The sequence below is a fragment of the Macadamia integrifolia genome, chromosome 11, assembly GCF_013358625.1.
Source record: "Macadamia integrifolia cultivar HAES 741 chromosome 11, SCU_Mint_v3, whole genome shotgun sequence".
In the NCBI taxonomy this organism is placed as follows: domain Eukaryota; kingdom Viridiplantae; phylum Streptophyta; class Magnoliopsida; order Proteales; family Proteaceae; genus Macadamia; species Macadamia integrifolia.
In genome coordinates, this window is record NC_056567.1 from 18298787 (window position 1) to 18321277 (window position 22491).

General features: G+C 46.4%; 1 protein-coding gene across 1 annotated transcript; it reads right to left on the reverse strand.

Moving 5' to 3' along the window:
- Positions 1-560: 560 nt before the first annotated feature.
- On the reverse strand, positions 561-20919 carry LOC122094154 (protein SCAI-like). The gene is made up of 6 exons (XM_042664853.1): positions 20380-20919; positions 20012-20227; positions 19708-19799; positions 18929-19105; positions 18628-18764; positions 561-1043 (listed from the first exon to the last, which is right to left on the reverse strand). Exons 2-6 carry the CDS (start codon positions 20178-20180, stop codon positions 746-748), a joined length of 873 nt encoding a protein of 290 aa, XP_042520787.1. The 5' UTR covers positions 20181-20227; positions 20380-20919; the 3' UTR covers positions 561-745.
- Positions 20920-22491: the final 1572 nt, after the last annotated feature.

Here is a 22491-nt window from a genome sequence, read left to right on the forward strand (position 1 = left end):
CATCCTTGCAAATTTCATTTTCCTGTCTGCTATCATTTGACTGCAACTAGATCCCTGTCTATTACCGTTTCGTTCTCCATTTTCCCCATGGTTTAAGTATTGGTGTCTTAGCCACCAGTTTTGATACTGTATTCTGATCCCATATCAGTGGAATGGTATGAAACAGGGGTCAAACAATTAAAAATTCCTTTTTTTTATTTTTAATTGAGGGTACTGATGGCTTGATATCATCCATATGGGCCTTATATTGGACCCACATTATCAGAATAGAAGTGTGTCGAACCGTCGATGTAGGAGAGCGACGCCACAGAAAATACAGGGATAGAAGTCGTCTTTGAACTGTCGTGTGCAACGTAGTGGAGATGGAATCAGTAATTTGGCAAGTAATTCATCCCTGGCACTCCCCCCATCCAACCAGTTTTCCTCTTCGTGGCTCAAATGTTGGACTATTAAGGCAAGATTCCTCGTCAAGGCGATGCAGATACTATTTATCCCACCAATAAATTAGTATCATTTTTAAGTTTACACCACTAGAAAAAGAAACTCTGCCCAGCTGAAAATACAGAAGGGAAAACAGTTCACTCTTATAATTGGCCATTAAGATGAGTTGAGCTACAAACTGACTTGCAGACAATCCAATGAGTGCTCTAATCTTCGTAATCACTATCATAATGCTCTGTAATTAAAAGAACTAAGCTTTTGTACAGAATGTGATTTACAAACCAAATACAAAAAAATACTTCCTTTACAGCTTTCTAAAAGCAAAGCTCATTTCAGCACCAAGATCCGCTTCGTCGTTGTCCAGAACTCTCATAGTTGTTGATTTTCCGATGGCATGACTATTCTCAGGCAGACGGATATCATCAGAGAAAATAAAGTGGTTGGCTACATCAAAAACTTGGGCAATTTGAAAAACTACAATTTGGGAGGCAGTCGCCAATGGTGAGACGGACTCAGGGAGGTGAGGCAAGCAGTCGGGGAGGAAATCCTTGTTTATGAAGGTTGGAGCATAACATGCAATCACAGCGCGGCAGAATATAAACCTGTATCATTTGAATAAATGTTAGTGTGTATTCAGTAATGAAAACCATTACTTCTCAATTACTACAAATACATGATAGGTTGCAAATGCCAGGAGGAAACAGTTTTAACTGTATTTCCCAATCGAAATGGTTAACTAACCTTGGTGCTTTCTGTAAAATGTAAATGTTCCTGACACTGATTGAAGGGGAAGATCTATCTACTATAGAATACTAAAAACTACTTGGTAAGTTGATATACAAAATCCACTTCATCACCCCCTCAACCCAAACTTATTCTTTCCCAACTCAGTTGATTTTTAACCAATCCTTTGATTTCTTCCAAAACCTAGCTCTAGGATCCATTTTCTAGGTTTTCCTTCAACCAATGATGAGATGTCAATCAATGCCACATGAAAATCCAAATAATAGATCTAAAAAGAAAGCCAGCCCATGATCAAATCTAAAATAAAGGAAGTGATACGGCCAAATTGAACATCCAGTAGGGTAAGGACATGCGTCGCCCACTTGGACACGTGTCACCCACCTGATAGAGGCTGCCAGGACTCTACCACGTCAACCACATGAAGAGATGATCCCAATAAGGGGTAGGACGTATCGGAGTAGGACTCTAAAAGGAAAGGAGGTAGACTCGAGGAAGACTCCTCCTAGGAAAGGGGAAACCCTAAACCCTAAGAGCTATATAAGAAGGCCCGAAAGAAAGAGAGGTAAGCATCCACACCCTCACCATTACTCCTATATCAAAAACTATGCGGCCGATCCCTAACTTGAGCGTCGGAGGACTAACCCCGGGCAAAGCTCCGGGCCTCTGCCGTCTGTGCTTGTGCAAGATTAGCTCATACGGATTTTCAGCAGCAACAGATTGGCACCGTCCGTGGGAACGACAGTAATGGTGGGGAGAACCTACAACCGCAAGAAGACAAGAGCAGCGTCAAACATGAACATGGGGGAAGAACCTTCAGGGGGGCTTCCTCCCTCGACGGGGATGGGACGAGAAAGAGGCAACGATGACCGAGAAGTATCCTTAAAGTACCAGCGTTCGGCCGGATCTTCAGTACGCGAAAATAGTGATCCTCTGCCCCCTCCTGAAGCGCAGGAATATGTGACAAGAGAGCAATTTGAAGCCCTCCAGGACAAATATGACCGAATGGCCGAGGCAATGAAGGAGGTCTCCAAAGCTATCTCTGAGAAGACCGGCGGAGCACCGCCAGGCCCCCACATCCAGCCTGAGAGGGCTCGAGATGAGGACCGGAGCAGTACAGGATCGATAAGGTCCGGTCATAACCTTTGAAACCGAGCAATGAGGGAAAGTCCCACACCCAGAGGTAGGACGCAGCGCGCCGCCAGAGACCCACATGGGGATCCACGCGAAGGAGACAAACAGAGGCACAAGGACTCAGGGTTAAAGCAGATGATCCTAGACCTGAAAGATGAGATCAAGAAGGTGGCAGAAAATCAGACGGGAACTCACGAGCCAGACCTCACTAATGACACGGCTCTAGCTGATGAGGTCATGAGGGACCCGCTCCCGATCGGCTTTCGCCTACCCAAGTATGACACTTATGACGGGTCGGGGGACCCCGTCGATCATCTGGAAGGCTTCAAGGTCGCCATGCAGTTCCATCGAGTCTCGGAAAACATTATGTGTCGCGCCCTGCCATTGACATTCAGTACTACAATGAAGACTATGGGCAAACGAATTGCACCACATCCTCTGGGCTTACCGCACTACTGAGAGATTAGCCACCAGAGAAACACCCTTCACTTTAACATACGGCACTGAAGCTGTACTTTCAGTGGAGATAGGGGCCATTACCCATCGGATTCAGTACTACAATGAAGACAAAAACGATGGAGGGCTCCGAGCGAATTTAGACCTCTTGGCCGAAATCAGAGACACTTCGCAAGAAAGGATGGCCGCTTACCAATAGAGGGTTGTGAGGCACTACAACACCAAAGTTCGAAAGAACGAGTTTAGGATGGGTGACCTCGTCCTCAGAAGGGCTGAAGTATCGGACCCGAGACATCAAGGGAAGCTAGATCCAAATTGGGAAGGTCCCTACAGAGTCTCAAGGGTAATACGACCAGGGTCCTATCACCTGGAGACTACGGGGGGAGAAAGGTTACCCCGATCGTGGAACTCTCAGAACTTATGAAAATTCTATCAGTAGTGAAGTAGAATTCTATTAGTAGTGAAGTAGTAAGCACACTTGTTTTTTGTAATTTCTGCAATTTTTCCCCTTATGCACTTTTAAGTTGTAATTCCTCATCCTAAACTCTGGAGGATCTTATTTATGGAAAATACGAAAGCTGGTTTACGGCAATTGAGAGGAATTCTCCCGTTTGGTGACCTTAACTCTACTGAACGGATACAGCCGAAGGTCCTCACCTCGGTCGGGTGCCCAAGCGAGGGCCGAGCCAAGCTGGCCGAAGGTCTACACCTCGGTAGGGGCTCAGGCGAAGGCCGAGCCGATCTGGCCGAAGGTCCTCACCTCGGTCAAGGCTCAGGCGAGGGCCGAGCTGAGCTGGCCGAAGGTCCACACCTCGGTCGGGGCTCAGGCAAAGGCCGAGACGAGCTGACCGAAGGTCCTCGCCTCGGTCAGGGCTCAGGCGAAGGCCAAGCCGAGCTGGCCGAAGGTCCACACCTCGGACGGTGCTCAGGCAAAGGCCGAGGCGAGCTGACCGAAGGTCCTCACCTCGGTCGGGGTCACGAGCAAAGGCCGAGCCGAGCTGGCCGAAGGTACTCACCTCGGTCAAGGGCTCAGGCAAAGAACAAGCTGTGCAGAGCGAGCGTCCACTCCTTAGCCAAGGCGCGGGCAAGGCCGTGCCGACCTGGCCGAGGGTCCCACCCTCGGGCCAGGACCCAGGCCAATGGCCGAGGGAACTTGACCGAAGGTCATCAATTTTGTTGGGAGCGACGACTGTCGAAGGATCAGCCCTCGACTGGATCTCGGATCAATACCAGTTTAACAGACCCTCCGGCTGGAGCTGAGGGGGAACACTTGGTGAAAACCACTTGATACTTGTTCCAGATCCCTCAAGTCCAGAGTCCTCGGACTCAGGAAACCTCTCGGATAAGCCGAGGGGGCAGGACCAAGCCGTGCTTAAGTAGAAGTGCGGATCCTAAGGTTGGCAAAGATGGGTTTCGGCCTCCTTGCGTCTAGCTACGGACTAAAGACCACCTTACCCAAAAGAACGCAAAAAATGAAGGTTGGAGTATACGAAAGGAAATACATTCATTGATAAGGCCCGAAGGCCGAGATTACAAGAAGAAGGCCCGAAGGCCGAGATTACATAAGAAGGCCCGAAGGTCGTGGTTACACAAGAAGGCCCGAAGGCCGTGGTTGCACAAGAAGGCCCGAAGGCCGATATTACATAAGAAGGCCCGAAGGCCGTGGTTACATAAGAAGGCCCGAAGGTCGTGGTTACACAAGAAGGCCCGAAGGCCGAGATTACAAGAATAAGCCCAAAGGCTCATATCAAAAACAAAAAGAGCTCAGTCTGAGCCGAGACCCGGGGTGGCTTCAAGGGGCGTCCATCGGATTCACGGTCTCTTCCTCGACATGGTGGGTCTCCTGATCCGAGCCGTCGTGGCCGGGAGTCGGAGGGACCTCTCGTTGCAGCTGAACCTCACCTTCCTCGCTGCAACCTCCACCGTCGGCATCGGCAACCTCAGTGGCCGATGGGGCCGCCTCAATACCCTCCTCTTCGAAGCTGAGCCCGCTATCCTCGAAGGAGACCCCTGGGTAACGCTCAAGGACCCAGTCTCGTACCTCGGTAGCGCCCATTGTGAACCCAGGGGTGATGGCACGTTTAATCTCCTCCCGAAAGTCCTTCGAGGACCTATACTTCTCGGCCCCTCAGGCCTCGGCCTCCTGAACCCTTGCCTTCATCTGCGACTTCAGCTCCACGAGCTTCTGATCGCATTCCCGGCACGCGAGGAGGTTTGTCTCCAGGTGCTCCACCTTCTAGAGGAGGACCGAACGCTCATTCTCCAGGGCTGCCTTCTCTCGTTCGGCGACCTCGAGGTCTCGACACATAGCTTCAGCCCGAGCCGCCAGTTGACCCATTTGATTGTGTGCCTACATGAGACATCGAAGGTCAGAATGCTAGGTTGAAAAATAAAACAAGGATTAGGGGACCGAAGCTTACCCCGGCCATGAAGATGCAAGCGTTGGTTATCATAGCCGCCGTCCCTTGCCGTTGGGCCTCGGCGGCGTCTCAGGGAAGACTGCCCTTCATCACCAGCTCACGAGCAACGCGCCCGACTGCCAGCGCGTCGTCTTCCTTGGCCGACCACTGAGGGACAAATCCCACTTCGGCCCTCACGTTCGCCACCCTCGGGCCTCTGAAGTCCACGGCAAGGGAGGGGTCTCGGGTAGGCATGTCATGGCCCGGAGCAGCGAGGGCCTGGACTACCTCGGTGCTCGGCCCCTCGACCCTAGATCTCTTCTTCGGGGTCTCGGAGGAGGGCCCCTTCTTCTCTTTCCGCTTCGGCCTCCGCTGTTGTTGGGCATCCCACGCCCTGGCCTCCCTGATTTGAGCTTGCCTTGCCGCTGCGGCAGCCCTAGCCTCGACCCTGGAGATTTGCACTACAAGAAGAAACGAAGGGAGTCAGTACGAGGCACCGACGCCCGAGGGAAATAAACTGAGGCTAGCCTAACTCACCCGGGCTAAGCCCGAATCTGAACAATATGGCGTCGGACTTAAGGCAGTCGGCCTCGACTGGAGGACAGGTTTCTTGCCACCTTGCCATCGCCAACGACTCCGCGTCTGCCCCGAAGAGGGCAGGGGCGGAGTTCACCTCCCTAAGGTCAGGGATATCCCAGACGGTGCCGAAGGGCACCCCCTCGGACGACCTCACGAAGAAGAACTTCTCCTTCCACCCGTGGATCGACGTCGGGTAACCACTCAGCAGCCGAAGGTCCTTCCGGGGGCAGAAGTAGTACCAGCCCGAAAGCCCCTTACAGGCCTGAAGGAAGAAGCAGTTGATGAAGAGAGGGAGGGAAAGAGGCCTCTGGTGCCTTGAGAAAAGGACGACGAAGCTGAGCACCTGCCGCCATCCGTTCGGCGTCAGATGGGTCGGAGATATCCCGTAGTGCCGAAACACTCAGGCGAAGAAGGGATGGAGGGGAAGCCGAAGGCCGGCCTTGAACGCCACCTTGTACAAGCACAGCTCTTCGGAGTTCCGATAGCTGGCCCAGTAAGATGGTCTGGGAAGTCGGAGCTCGAAAGCGTCCGAGATACCGAAGGAGGGCCTTAGCTCCCCCAGTTTCGGCTCGTCCATTGTGGATACGATGTGGAGAGCCTCCACCTCTATGGGTTCCTGGGTCTGGGCTCGGGCTCGGGAATCGAGCACCCTCTCCCTAAATCCTGCACCGTTTGAGCCACCCTCGAACCCAGACGGCGAGGCCGCAGACAATGAGTCGCGAGAAGAAGGCAAATCTGTGGAGTCGGAGGACATCCCTCGAACCTCCCTTGGACTCCGACGCCTATGGTTAGACTTCGTCCTCTCGGAGGATGATGGACTATAGCCCGACGAACAAGACATGGAACTTACTTTTAGGTGTCGCTAAACTAAGGGAAAACGAGACGAGGGTGAGCTCTTCGAAAGGAATACTAAGACGGAAGATAGGCTCTCCGAAGGAAAAAGAAAAGTGCCCCACAAATGGACCCCCACACTATATAGATGGAAGAAAAATGGTACGACTACCCGAGCATTAATGGCACCGCCACGTCACCGAGTACGAACCCTCGAGGTTTGCGCCCGAACGGACCTGACTGAAGGTCCTCACCTCGGTCGGGGCTCAGGCAAGGCCGAGCCGAGCTGACCTAAAGTCCTCACCTCGGTTGAGAGTTCGGCCAAAGCCGAACGGACCTGACCAAAGGTCCTTACCTTGGTTGGGAGTTCAAGCCAAGGCCGAACAGACCTGACCGAAGGTCCCTACCTCTGTTGGGAGTTCGGCTAAAGCCGAACGGACCTGACCGAAGGTCCTCACCTCGGTTGGGAGTTCAACCAAAGCCGAACGGATCTGACCGAAGGTCCTCACCTCGGTTGGGAGTTCGGCCTTGGTCTGACGGACCTGACCGAAAGTCCTCACCTCGGTTGGGAGCTCGGCCAAAGCCGAACGGACATGACCGAAGGTCCTCACCTCGGTCGGGGTCTCGGCCAAGGCCGAACGAACCTGACCGAAGGTCCTTACCTCGGTTGGGAGTTTGGCCAAAGCCGAACAGGCCTGACCGAAGGTCCCTGCCTCGGTTGGGAGTTCGGCCAAAGCCGAACGGATATGACCGAAGGTCCTCACCTTGGTTGGGAGTTCGGACTTGGCCTGACGGACCTGACCGAAGGAACTCACCTCGGTTGGGAGCTCGGCCAAAGCCGAACGGACATGACCGAAGGTCCTCACCTCAGTCGGGGTCTCGGCCAAGGCCGAACGGACCTGACCGAAGGTCCTTACCTCGGTTGGGAGTTTGGCCAAAGCCGAACGGACCTGACCGAAGGTCCTCACCTCGGTTGGGAGTTTGGCCAAAGCCGAACGGACCTGACCGAAGGTCCTCACCTCGGTTGGGAGTTCGGCCAAAGCCGAACGGACCTGACCGAAGGTCCTCACCTCGGACGGGGTCGGCCAAGGCCGAACGGATCTGACCGAAGGTCCTCACCTTAGTTGGGAGTTCGGCCAAAGCCGAACGGACCTGACAGAAGGTCCTCACCTCTGTTGGGAGTTCGACCAAAGCCGAACGGACCTGACCGAAGGTCCCTGCCTCGGTTGGGAGTTCGGCCAAAGCCGAACGGACCTGACCGAAGGTCCTCACCTCGGTCGGGGTCTCGGCCAAGGCCGAACGGACCTGACCGAAGGTTCTTACCTCGGTTGGGAGTTCGGCTAAAGCCGAACGGACCTGACCGAAGGTCCTCACCTCGGTTGGGAGTTCGACCAAAGCCGAACGAACCTGACCGAAGGTCCTCACATCGGATGGGGGCTCAGGCCAAAGAGGAACGGACCTGACTGAAGGTCCTCACCTCGGACGGGGTCGGCAAGGCCAAGCCGAACTGACCGAAGGTCCCTGCCTCGGCTGGGAGTTCGGCCAAATTCGAACGGACCTGACCGAAGGTCCTCACCTCGGTTAGGAGCTCAGCCAAAGTCGAACGGACCTGACCAAAGGTCCTCACTTCGGTTGGGAGTACGGCCAAAGCCGAACGGACCTGACTAAAGGTCCTCACCTCGGCTGGGGGCTCAGGCCAAAGCCGGACCTAACCGAGGGTCCTCACCTCTGTCGAGTTCTCAGCCAAGGCCGAACGGACCTAACCGAAGATCCTTGCCTCGGTTGGGAGTTCGACCAAAGCCGAACGGATATGACCGAAGGTCCTCACCTCGGTTGGGAGTTCGGCCTTGGCCTGACGGACCTGACCGAAGGACCTCACCTCGGTTGGGAGCTCGGCCAAAGCCGAACGGACATGACCGAAGGTCCTCACCTCAGTCGGGGTCTCGGCCAAGGCCGAACGAACCTGACCGAAGGTCCTTACCTCGGTTGGGAGTTTGGCCAAAGCCGAACGGACCTGACCGAAGGTCCTCACCTCGGTTGGGAGTTCGGCCAAAGCCGAACGGACTTGACCGAAGGTCCTCACCTCGGACGGGGTCGGCCAAAGCCGAACAGATCTGACCGAAAGTCCTCACCTTAGTTGGGAGTTCGGCCAAAGCCGAACGGACCTGACAGAAGGTCCTCACCTCTGTTGGGAGTTCGACCAAAGCCGAACGGACCTGACCGAAGGTCCCTGCCTCGGTTGGGAGTTCGGCCAAAGCCGAACGGACCTGACCGAAGGTCCTCACCTCGGTCGGGGTCTCGGCCAAGGCCGAACGGACCTGACCGAAGGTTCTTACCTCGGTTGGGAGTTCGGCTAAAGCCGAACGGACCTGACCGAAGGTCCTCACCTCGGTTGGGAGTTCGACCAAAGTCGAACGAACCTGACCGAAGGTCCTCACATCGGATGGGGGCTCAGGCCAAAGAGGAACGGACCTGACTTAAGGTCCTCACCTCGGACGGGGTCGGCAAGGCCAAGCCGAACTGACCGAAGGTCCCTGCCTCGGCTGGGAGTTCGGCCAAATTCGAACGGACCTGACCGAAGGTCCTCACCTCGGTTAGGAGCTCAGCCAAAGTCGAACGGACCTGACCAAAGGTCCTCACTTCGGTTGGGAGTTCGGCCAAAGCCGAACGGACCTGACTAAAGGTCCTCACCTCGGCTGGGGGCTCAGGACAAAGCCGGACCTAACCGAGGGTCCTCACCTCTGTCGAGTTCTCAGCCAAGGCCGAACGGACCTAACCGAAGATCCTTGCCTCGGTTGGGAGTTCGACCAAGGCCGAACGGATATGACCGAAGGTCCTCACCTCGATTGGGAGTTCGGCCTTGGCCTGACGGACCTGACCGAAGGACCTCACCTCGGACGGGGTCGGCCAAAGCCGAACGGACCTGACCAAAGGTCCTCACCTCGGTTGGGAGTTCGGCCAAAGCCGAACGGACTTGACCGAAGGTCCTCACCTCGGACGGGGTCGGCCAAGGCCGAACGGATCTGACCGAAAGTCCTCACCTTAGTTGGGAGTTCGGCCAAAGCCGAACGGACCTGACAGAAGGTCCTCACCTCTGTTGGGAGTTCGACCAAAGCCGAACGGACCTGACCGAAGGTCCCTGCCTCGATTGGGAGTTCGGCCAAAGCCGAACGGACCTGACCGAAGGTCCTCACCTCGGCTAAGGGCTCAAGCCAAAGCCGAACGGACCTGACCGAAGGTCCTCACCTCAGTCGGGGTCTCGGCCAAGGCCGAACAGACCTGACCGAAGGTTCTTACCTCGGTTGGGAGTTCGGCTAAAGCCGAACGGACCTGACCGAAGGTCCTCACCTCGGTTGGGAGTTCGACCAAAGCCGAACGAACCTGACCGAAGGTCCTCACCTCATATGGGGGCTCAGGCCAAAGAGGAACGGACCTGACTGAAGGTCCTCACCACGGACGGGGTCGGCAAGGCCAAGCCGAACTGACCGAAGGTCCCTGCCTCAGCTGGGAGTTCGGCCAAATTCAAACGGACCTGACCGAAGGTCCTCACCTCGATTAGGAGCTCAGCCAAAGTCGAACGGACCTGACCAAAGGTCCTCACTTCGGTTGGGAGTTCGGCCAAACCCGAACGGACCTGATCGAAGGTCCTCACCTCGGCTGGGGGCTCAGGCCAAAGCCGGACCTGACCGAAGGTCCTCACCTCTGTCGGGTTCTCAGCCAAGGCCGAACGGACCTAACCGAAGATCCTTACCTCGGTTGGGAGTTCGGCCAAAGCCGAACGGATCTGACCGAAGGTCCTTACCTCGGTTGGGAGTTCGGCCAAAGCCGAACGGACCTGACCGAAGGTCCTCACCTCAGCTGGGGGCTCAGGCCAAAGCCGAACGGACCTGACCGAAGGTCCTCACCTCGGTCGGGGTCTCCGCCAAAGCCGAACGGACCTGACCGAAGGTCCTCACCTCGGTCGGGGTCTCCGCCAAGGCCGAACGGACCTGACCGAAGGTCCTTACCTCGGTTGGGAGTTTGGCTAAAGCCGAACGGACCTGACCGAAGGTCCTCACCTCGGCTGAGGGCTCAGGCCAAAGCCAAGCGGACCTAACCAAGGGTCCCCACCTCGGACAGGGGCTCTAGCACGGCTGAGCCGAACTTACCGAAGGTCTTCACATCGGCCGACTGAAGCTCTCGATTGCAAGCGGAACTAAAGTCGAAGCAAAAGGAATAAGGCCGAAGGAACTTAAAAAAAAAGGGAGAAGAGAAAAGATGAAAAATTTGATTACTCCCACAGGAAGAGTCTCCTGACGGGAGTAAGGGGGCTCCTGATACGGCCAAATTGAACATCCAGTAGGATAAGGACACGCGTCGCCCACTTGGACACGTGTCACCCACCTGATAGAGGCTGCCAGGATTCTACCACGTCAACCGCGTGAAGAGATTATCCCCCAAGAAGGGGTAGGACGTATCGGAGTAGGACTCTAAAAGGAAAGGAGGTAGACTCGAGGAAGACTCCTCCTAGGAAAGGGGAAACCCTAAACCCTAAGAGCTATATAAGAAGGCCTGGAAGAAAGGGAGAGGTAAGCATCCACACCCTCACCATTACTCCTATATCAAAAACTGTGCGGCCGATCCCTAACTTGAGCGTCGGAGGACTAACCCCGGGCAAAGCTCCGGGCCTCTGCCGTCTGTGCTTGTGCAGGATTAGCTCAGACCGATTTTCGGCAGCAACAGGAAGCAATTGTGTTGTTAAGTAAAGAAATCAAATTGATGGAAGGAGAGAAAATAGATGAGATTGATCTTCTTCCAAAAAGAGAGAATGTGTGGAAGAAGAGATGAGAAGAGAACCTAAGAAATCAAATTTGGGATACCAATCCAGAATTCACTAGTCAACAACACCAGCTCTCTTAAAGAAAACTCTCGTATTCTTCACTCAAATCAACCTTCATTTATGGTGGTGTATTATAGTATAAAGATTAAAGACCTTCTAAAATTCCTAAATTGACTCGTAAATGGACTCCTAATCATTCTAACATTATTTTAATTTTGTAGTTCTGTTTTGAATCAGTTTAATCTAACCCAAATATTGATGCAAATATAACACATATGGGGTTATTTTTTATGGAAATAAGCTTTCCATTGGGTTATGTATGTGTTGGGTCTTTGATCCAATGTGTCTTCATTATAGAGGACCACTTTAATATAGGTAGAAGCTAAGCCTATGAAATTAGTTAAATGTATTTACTTCTTTATTTAATTGTTATTAAGTGTTTTAGTTAAGCTGGATTAGGATTTTATAATTCTAGTCCTGTTTTGAATCAGTTTCCTACATTATTTAAATTTCGTAGTCAGTATATGTTACCTTATTAGTTATTGATTGGTTTAGGACTTCCCTTTTTAGTGTTAAGTCAGTTTTGTGGTCTTCTATAGAAGTTTGTAAGGGGCAAAAGCCTCGTACACGAATTTTATAAATGAATGAAGATGGTTTTTTTCTGAGGGCGGGCACAGTAAGGTTTCTCCACTGTGACCAAGTTTTCATGGGTTCAAATCAGGAACAACCTCTCCACGAAACAGGGGGGAGGCTGCGTACATTACACCCTCCCCAGACCCCGCAGTGGAGGGAGCCTCGGGCACTGGGTATCACTTTAAGATGGCTATTTACTGCTCTTTTCTGTGGGACTCACAAACTGATTGTGAGATTCAACTACACCATTGGTGAGATTCCAGTAAGACCACGAGAGAGGTCTGGCCATATCTTCTTCTTAATTACTTAATCTCTGGAAAAGGTCACCAGCTTCTAAGTCTACTCTGTTTTGTTACTGCACATACTATGATTCTGGTAAATCTAAATTCCTTGCTTATCACCATTGATACTTCAGTTCTGATTTCAGATTTTACAAACAACTCTATTTTGAATCTACTCATGGTTTTACTTTCAGAATCTAGAATCAGATTACTGGAATCCTACTACCATTATGAATTGTGATATATTATATTTGCTTATTTAATTTCCAGCTCCTATTACTGACATCTGTCATACTTCTTTACTCAGATTATTGTTCTGCAATGCTGCTAATCTGATTATATTTATTTGCTGCTTAAATCCTTCCAGTTATAGCAGAAACCAATTCTTAGTTGGGAAGTCCTACCTGACCCTTCGATCAAGTTCAACGTTCGATATTTTGTTCCTATACCCAACTCACTGTTTTATCATTTATTCTTTAATTCTTGTCCTTATTTATTCACCGTGATCTTGATTTTCTGAATCTAATCCCTTAGGCTTCTAGAAACCCATCAATTTACCTAAATACCAACCCCAGTATTAACTTATCCCCACTTCCTGGGTTTATAAATTAGGCCCATTACAATGAAACACAAAAATAAACGCCCAACCCGAAGATCAATTTCAGTCCATTGGACTGCCACCAACACCTTATGAGCATCCCCAGCTTACACATTGGCCTCTATATGGGATTAATGTCTAATGCAACTACATCAGATGTCCATTTATGAGGCAATGAAATAATTCATGAGGGAAATCAGGTTCCGCAAAAAGAGAGGTGGCAAGTAATTACTTGTGGCTGCCTATGGTGCACAAGTATTTGATAGGAATGTATAATATTTTACAGGGAGAGGGTTGGGCACAGCGCCTGCTTGTTGTAAGCATGGTTCAAGAACTTGACCGATACGGTCGAAATTTCGCATGTTTTGACCGTATCGCAGGAGACCGATACCATGTAGCCTGTGACTTTTTGGTTTCGACAGGTTTCAACAAAAAATCCCATATTTTAACTGAAATATGGGAAATTTTGACTGAACCAGTTCTTATATAAGATACTTTGAAAAGAAACCAAGGCTCCTAATGTCAAAAATTCGACCCTCTCCCCTTAGAGCCCGTTTTGTATCGTTTCTGTTCCAAAAACGCCGTTTCGTGTCAAAAACGAAAACTTCAGTTTCTGTGTCAAAATGCAGTTTTTAAACGAAAAAATGGTGTTTCAAAATTTCATATTTTTATCGGGAACTTTTTTTTTTTTTTTTTTTTGTAAAATGGAACGAAACTGGGAAGACGGAACTCCAAAATGGAGTTCCGTCCAATCTCATTTTTTCAGTTTTTTTTTTCACTTTTTGTTGCAAAAAAACAGAAACTGACCATAAGTGCGCCAAACAGAAGATTCCGTTTTTTCGTTCCAATAGAACGAAAAAACTCCAAAAACCTTTTTTTAGAACGATACCAAACGGAGCCTTACTTTTTTCTCTTTGAAGTGGGAAACTTGGGGAAACGCTCAAAATTTTCCATTTGTGCCCAACAAAATTGAATCTAAGGCTAGATCTTGCTTGATCTACACTCTACTTGGAATTGACTTTTGAGTGTTAAGTGTTGAGTGTTGAGTGTTGAGTGTTGAGAGACAACTCATGATGATGTAAAATTTTTTTTTTATTTTTGGATCATTTGTATTATGTATTATGTATTGATGTAGATTGTAAACTATATATAGTGTAGACTATGTAATTATGTAGTATAGTTTCAAACTTTCAGTCAACGACTCAGCGTACATTACCAAACTTTTGGTTCACCCCACAAGTATGACTATATGTGCTTTTTTTATGAAACTCATTATGTGAATGTGTTAGAAATGTCTAAAATAGGATATACACAAAAAATAAGCAAAAAAAAAAAAAAACACAGCTTGGGGGTTGAAACCAAAGTTTTCACCCAACCGGGGAAAAATTCCCTGGTTTCCTCCAAACTCCCCAGGTTACAACCGAAATATTGATCTCCCCAAGTATCGAAACCCGATACCTTGAACCTTAGCTGTAAGCTAGCAGGTTTGACCAACAAAGCACAGGACACATAAGGGTAGAGGGGTCGTTTCCATAGGGGGGAGAGAGAGACAGACAGACATAGGTCAGGGCACCCCAGCAGCATGCCCAGACTTTTTTCCTATTTTCTATTAAGGAGAATTTAGAAAGTAAACAACAACAACAACTCAGCCTTTTCCCAACTAAATAGGGTCGGCCACATGGATCCACGAGAGGTAAAATAAAAATAAAGTAAAAAAGCAACATTTCTACCATTAGTATCTTAGAGATGTTCTTAGCATTTTTGGACAATGTATGTTTTTATTTTTTATTTTTTTTTTGGAGGAATCAATAAATGCATTGCCAAGGAGAAGAAGAATATACAAGGGAAAGAAGGGGGGGGGGGAGAGAAGGCCAAAACCCACTAAAGACCCAACAACAAGGGCGGATGGCATGCCCAGGAACAAACAAAATCAGCAAAAGAAACAACAAAGCCTTGGGGGGGGGGAGAGATAATAGAGATAGGAAGGCCCCAGGACACAACACTAATGCATGTTCCTTGGGGTGTTGTGAACCATGCAATAGAAATGTTGAGTGGGTAGGGGACAACGTATGTTATTACTATTAGTATATAAGATTTTCAAATGAATAAAGAGAACTTATCCTCGTGTTTGACGGTCATCATACCCTACCCACCCAACATCTACCCATAACAACTAGTATGGTGAAAGGTATTAGCTGTCTTATTGCACTCTGTCATTTTTGGAGAGATTGTTCCAACAGGTAATTCCACAGCATGATATATACAAAAATACCTTTCGCATTGCAGTCTAGCCCTATGTAATATTTATGCAACCAAAGTTCTGGGTCACTATTGATCCTTCCAAATTTTAAATGGCTTAAAATTAAAGGGAATGGCAATACTGTAATTAATTGGAGGTTCAGGACCCTATTAAGGAAGAACAACAAAACAGGGACAGAAAGGGTATTAACTTGAAGAGGGAAGGATGTGTATTGACTTATAAATAAGAATGGAGAAAGGATAGAAATTACTTTAAGAAAACATGGACTTAGATAAAATTTATTGGAATCAAGCTCTTAAGTGTAAAAAACCAAACAAAGCCTCTTCCTACTTTTCGATAGGAGAAGCGGAGGGGGTGGAGAACCGGTTTTATGTAAGACTAGAATCACAATGATCCTTATCCTAGGCAAGATCTGAAATTCTGGCTGAATAGGGAAGATGTCGATGACTCACAAACCACAACTTAGATGGAGCTGAATCTTGGAGTAGATGAAGGTCATATATGGGTCAAAAATCCCTCAAAAGATGAGACAATTCCAATCACTAGATTGAGAGATATGCTGTTGACATGAATTAGAAAACTTTCAAACAACCTTCACAAATCAAAGAAGGAAGCTTCTAATGATGCTCAAATTTGGAGCAAAGGTCCCTCGTGTGATGCCCAATTACCCTTCAAAAGATGAGCCTCAACTGATGGCTTGTTGGGAAGTTATGCTCGAAGAACGAAAAAAGAAACTTTATGGAAGCTCTACAGTGCAGTAGCTATAAAAGCCTTCAAACTGGTCTTTTGATGGTGCTTCTAGGCTTCAACAAACTTGCTTTGATCATTCAAACACCCTCTCACAGCAAACAAATGAAAGGAAAAGAAAGAAAAAAAAAAAGAATCAATACAGGATTGAGAAAGGTAGAAGAGAATGGTAGGAATGGGTATCTCACCCCTCAGGTTTTAGGTATCACGCCCCTTAATGGTTAGGCATCTCAACTCTCAATAACAGCATTTCATCCAAAGAGTTCACTCAATAAATTCATTAATCAAAGTCTAGCTATTACAATCGATGGGTGCCTCTTTATAGGCTTACATAACTTGGACATAAAGCAATAATAGAAAAGGAAACTAATAGACTGAACTAAGACTTTCAATTTGTGTCTAACTTGCTAACCAAGCTTAACAAAATTAGAAACTGATAACTTAACATTAAAAAGGAAATTAACTCAAGTTACAAAATAGAAAGTATCTAAAAAAGGGAACTAACATAAAATTGAAACTAATGACTTTTAGTAACAAACTACTAACTTGTACTCCAAGAAACTAAGCCAATAAAGGACTCTTCTAGAATACTAAAACTGGCTTTGGCTACTTGTTAACACAAAAAGGAAACAACAGAAAAAAAGGCCAAATTACTGTTCACATGTATTATTCGCGAGAACAGTGAATTCCGGTTTTGAGTGGGCTCGATGGGCCAAGATTGGGGCTGGTTGGTCTGGTTTGATGGAACCAGCAGCCTCCTTTTGCAGCCTCGATCTACATCATGGTTCAGTTTTCAATAGATAGAACTTCCTCTCGAGAACACAATCAGGCAGAAATTTCAAGGGTTTATTCTTCACTACTAATGTCCCAAGGATGACAAATATCAAGTTAAAAGGACAAGCAATAAGGAAACTCAATTGGCATGAAATCGGATCTGGCAGAAGGCTTAGAAGTAGCCTGGTTGCATGCTTTGGTTCTCAGAATGGGAGAACCAATTGGGGTAAGGGATCTAGGGTTCGAGCCGCTCCAGGAAGGCGATCTAACCCCTGAAATATTATTTTTTTCTGAGTTGTGCAACTGGAGTTCCAGCGAACTCAACCAGATCCAACAGTACCACCAGCATGGTTTAAGATCACGGCGAGATCTCGCTAATATCTCTCTTTTTTAAAAAGGCGAGACGAGATGTATGGCGAGTTATAATTGTACAAAAACTCGACCGAGATATCGAATCTCGCCAAGATCTCGCATATATCTCACATCTCTCCCTACTTTTTTGAAGAAAAAACACTAGGAACAAGGATTTTGATGCTTTTGCATAAGGATCTCTATTCCTACACTCATTGAAGCTTAAGAGTAAAGAATATTACCTCCCAATCCACATTTGGAGTTACTTTAATTTTCAATGTATGTGAATGTGATGTGACTCATCAGTCATCAATGTTGATTGTTAAACAATTAAGTAATTATCTATGATGTCTTTAAATTCTTATGATTATATTGTGTCAAGTGTTAATTGTGGAATAGAGCATATTGGCCTAGGGTCCGAAGAGTCGGAGACTACTTACATAGGGTACGAAGTCAAAGTACCATTTTAGGTTTGATTTTTAAAAAACTGATGTTTCTATTGTGTTTAGAAGGCCAAACTAAAATAGGGTAAATACCACGTTTCAGGGGCCACAAAGACCATATGACCACCGAGTCGACCGGAAAAAAATACATGATCTCGGCGTATCTCTCTTTTTTGGATCAGTGAGATGGGGGGGCAAGAGCGAGATCTTAAACCTTGACCACCAGTGGAGAAATAGGAAAGAATGATAGCAAGAATAATAGGTGAGGAAGAGGGATCAATGAACAAGAAATAAAAACTAGAATGTGATTAGAGTTCCAGCAAACTCAACCAGATCCAATGGTACTGCCAGTAGAAAAAAATAGGAGCAATGATAGCAATTAGCCATAATATTAGGTAAGGAGGAATCAAGGAACATGAAAGAAAAACTAGAAGGAAGATGAAAGAAAACTAAAGCTTACCTGAGAGGAGAAGAGTCAAACTAGAATGATTGGAAGAGAAAGGAACAAGACGAGCAGAGGAAAAAGAACTTCAGGAAGCCAAACTAGTCACACTCACATGAACAACTCCACCACTGTGAAGATAAACTCAATTCCTAATTTTATTCCACTAAATCAATTTCCATTGTTGGGTACATACGTACATATATATAAGAAGAAATCTCAATACAAAATAGAAACCCACAAACCTACTCAACTAAGAAACTTGAAACAGCTCCTACATAAATTCTTTTAAAATATCCCCAAATAAGTAAATAAAAAGCTGCCATCCCATATTGGACCAAAAGCCATTTTGGGACCGGTTCGTCTAGGTCTGGTTTCCAGATCATGTCATGTCGGTCTAGCCATGAACACTACTGCATCACACATGACCTCACCAAGAACTTCTAGTGATTTCACTTTTTCAGGATTTTTTTTCTTTTTGGTCAATGTTAATGGGTCACAAATTAGGCCGGCTACAAAAGTCAGCTCGAACAAATCAACAAACTCGGGTCACTTTGCCAAGTTCACTCAAAATTCCATTTTTTTCGAAAATTGGTCCAGTCACAAGATCTATTTTTTCCAAAATTTTTAAAGCAGGAAATGTTTTCCTTTTTTTTTTTGGGGGCAGAGGGGGGGGGGGGTGGGAAATAAATGCATACCTCAGAATAAGCCTCCTTAGGAATGGATCATAAAAGACTTGACCCCAAGCTGGATCAAGTTTGTCTGACGCTGCCAATCTTGATCCCCAATCATTTAATGATAGGGAAAGCAACTGCTCAGCCTTGTTATATTTGTCCTGGATAAATTATACAATATCAATCCATCAAAAAATTAAGAAAATATATATTTTACTCCCCGTCCCCACTTTTTAAGATAGTGGGCAGGGGTGAATAAAAGAAAACATTCCAATAAGGGGCAGAAAAGAATCACACAATGCAGAATCAGGTAAGTTTAACACACCATGTCGATATTCGATCCTGAAAGGCCAAGCAAGTGACAGAAAGCTTGCAGAGGAGCATTGAGGAACAGGGAGAATTGACTTCCACTTGGGTGACGAGAAGAATCAACAGCACTATATGGAGAGCTTGGAGAAAGCAGCAAAGCAACTGGCTCTCCTTTTTCAGCGCCATGTATAGCCTGCATAAGTTTATAGTGAACAAGTTAAAGTGATATCAGTGACACTTACAAGAGACTACCTACGAATTAAGATGAGCTAGCAATGGAAACCAAAATAAATCTTGAGTATATGATATCTGTGTGAACCTTACAAGTTATTCAACATCTGTAACATGGCAAGATTAACCTTGTTAAATTTCACAAAAAGGATCTGAAACCCCCACTTTCAATGGAAAATCCTTACACCCCTCCCCTCCCCCCCCCCCCCCTCACGAAAAATAAATAAAAATAAAGAAACAAATAAGAAGGCAACCATGTCATCTACTTGCCATATCCTTGCCTTAAATGCCAAATTAATACAGTACACTATTAATACTGATTGTCAGATATGATTTATGTGTACTAGATAAGACCAATATATGCTTCTGTAAACTATGCACTCATTCTCACATTCCACTCCCCATTTCTTTTTTCTTTTGGATGCATATATTCAACAATTGTATTCATAAATGTACAAAACAAAAACACTACCTTTTCTATTGAGATGATTATTTATTTGGCAGAAAAACACAAAAGATAAGACTCACAAGTCCAACCCCAGAAACTAGAGAAGGAAAACATGCCTTGAATGCTTGACTGCTATCACTGTCAATTATCACAAAAAGAGGCCGCCTTGTGAACGGGATTAAGTCAGAAGGGTAAAGACAATTTAATCCTGTAAAAGAGATGGCCATTAAGTTAAAATAATATTTAGGTTAGTACTATATTATGGTATTTTTATTAACTTGCTGGTATATCAAATAGCCAAGAGTCACTATACATGGTCTTAAAATTAACATTGACATTATGACAGGGTGAAGTAAATAGTCATAAGAACAATATTACTCAATTAGATACTACTTGATTGATCATGATGATACAAAATACCTTCGTTTCCACGAGAACCCAGCCATAAGAACCCTGAATTTCTGTTCTCCCGATTTCCCTTGTTGTGGACAGAAGAAGTTGCGTTATCAAGAGGAAAGCTCAATGAAGTAGGGTATGCATCAGATTCCACATCATGAGAGCTCCCCCCAGTGTTTTCAGGAGAGTTCATGAAAGTTCCAGAACTAGATGGCAAAGGAAAAGTTTTTCCAATTTTACCTGATTCAAATTTGATCAAAATGCATGCAGACCTCAGTATCCCTTTTTATGTTTTTTTTTTTTTTTTTTTTTTTTTTGGGGGGGGGGGGTGAGTGGGGGGGTGGGGTGTTGGGATGGGGAGGAAAGAAAAACTATATGAAGGATTGTATAACCTGATGCTGATAGATATATTAGAAGAACGCCATCTGGAGGTAACTCTTCACATGTTGTGGCCAGAACCTACCCATGGAAAACATAAGATCACATAATAATGTGATAAATATTGAAATAATGACTCAGCAGAGAGATTGTGATGTCCATATATGATCCAGACAAATTATTTATTTTCTTATCCTCCCCACCCTCACATTTTTTTTTCCCATTCTATTTTAGGATGGTGAGAGAGGGAGGAAGAGCATCTCTTTTATCATTTACTGTGGTGCAGAAAATCCACTATTCCCAAATTTTAGAGTGGAATAAAACATCACAGGAGTGAAGCAATGGTGCAGGGGTCAAATACTTAGCAGCCTAGGGCCTCAGGGTGCCAACTCTCTCCTTACACACACACACAAACTGCTTTGTTTTCCGCATGGCTTGCAAATTCTTGACTTTTATTTTGCTCCAAGTGAAGTTATAATGAGCAGTTAGCATGTTGGGAATCTCCCCACTCCTTCTGAAGCGATGATTCTTTACTTACAAATAGGAAAAATGAAAGGATCATATATTTGTTGGGAAACATGTCCACACTCCTTGCCATGTTTTGTTGTTAACAAACAAACATACATCTTTAACTTGATTGATAAAGTGTGATTAGCTTGAAGAAACCCTTAGAAGATTGAAGGTCGAATCAAGACATGAAGCTAAGCTTAAAGACATGAAACAGCAAACAAGAAGGAAAGAAGATGAAGGGCCAAAGAATGGAAGATTCAAGTGAAGAAGAAGATCACTAGGATAGATTAAGTTATTTACAATGTAATTTGTAATTTCCACCTACTTATATGCACTCACCTCATGCATGTGCATTACATCATATTAGAATGACCATAGAGCATGCCTTGACCAAGTATGGAAAGTCACTAAGTGGCGTGAAACACACAGTAACCTGACTTAAGGGTATTTTTAGGGAATCTTAAGATTAGTATTAAGAGATGAATCCTTCATAGAAGCTGTAGGAAATTGAGTTGTGATTCTAACGCAACTGTACTCAGATCATTCTGAAGTCGGACCAAAAAGTTATGGTCAAAACACTGGTGACTGGTCAGTATGACAGTGCATGTCATGTTGGCGGTCGACCGGCTGGAAGCCCCGATGGACCAGAACCACCCGAGACCATAGGCGGTCGAAGCCCCGGTCGACCGGACCTGTCCAAGACCATAGGCGGTCGACCGGCTGAAAGTCCCGATCGACCGGTGCCTGCCTGGAAGTACTCCAACGGCTATTTTTTTGCCTACAACGGCTCTTGGCGGTCGACCGGCTAGCAATGGCGGTCGACCGGTAGACCCAGAATATGCCCGTTAGAGCTTGATTCCCTACCTAAAATGCTTTACTAAGTTCACCTATAAATACCCTAATCACTCTTAATTAATTATTCATTAAGAAAGAGCTTTAAGAGCATTGTTGCAAGCATTAGAGAAGATTATTTCTACTTGAGTTATTCTGTTACACAAATCCCAATCAAGAGGCTCAAGTCTCAATCAAAGTCCTCTACTCTCTCCTGTGTAAGTCAAAGCCATATGAGAGGACTTTACAAAAGGTGCATCACTCTTCATTTATTATTCATTTTCATTTGCACCACACTTGAGGTATTCCTCTTATTCCACTATTTCTTATTTTTCTGTTTTTACAATTCTAGACTGTACTTAGGATTGTAAGGATACTCTTATCTTAAAAAGAGAAAGGTCTCTCTCTACCTCTTAAAGAGATTGTGAAGGCGTCTCTCTGCCTGGAAAGGAGATTTGTAAGGATACTCTTATCCGTAAAAAGATTGTAAAGGTTTCTTCCCTACCTACTATACTGAAAGGGAAAACTAGTGGAATACCTTACAAGAGGATTCTTGTAGGGAGTGGACTAGACTGAAATTGAGTTGAACCACTATAAATCTTGTGTTGTGGTTGTTGTTATCTTATTTATTCAGCATCGCTTTTAACTTGTAGTCACACTTGTGACCTATACATCGAAAAGAGTTAAATTCCACTAGTATAACCTATTCACCCCCCTCTAGGTTATTTCAATTGGTATCAGAGCGGAAACTCAATTTATTTAAGACTATATCGTCTTAGTAGTGA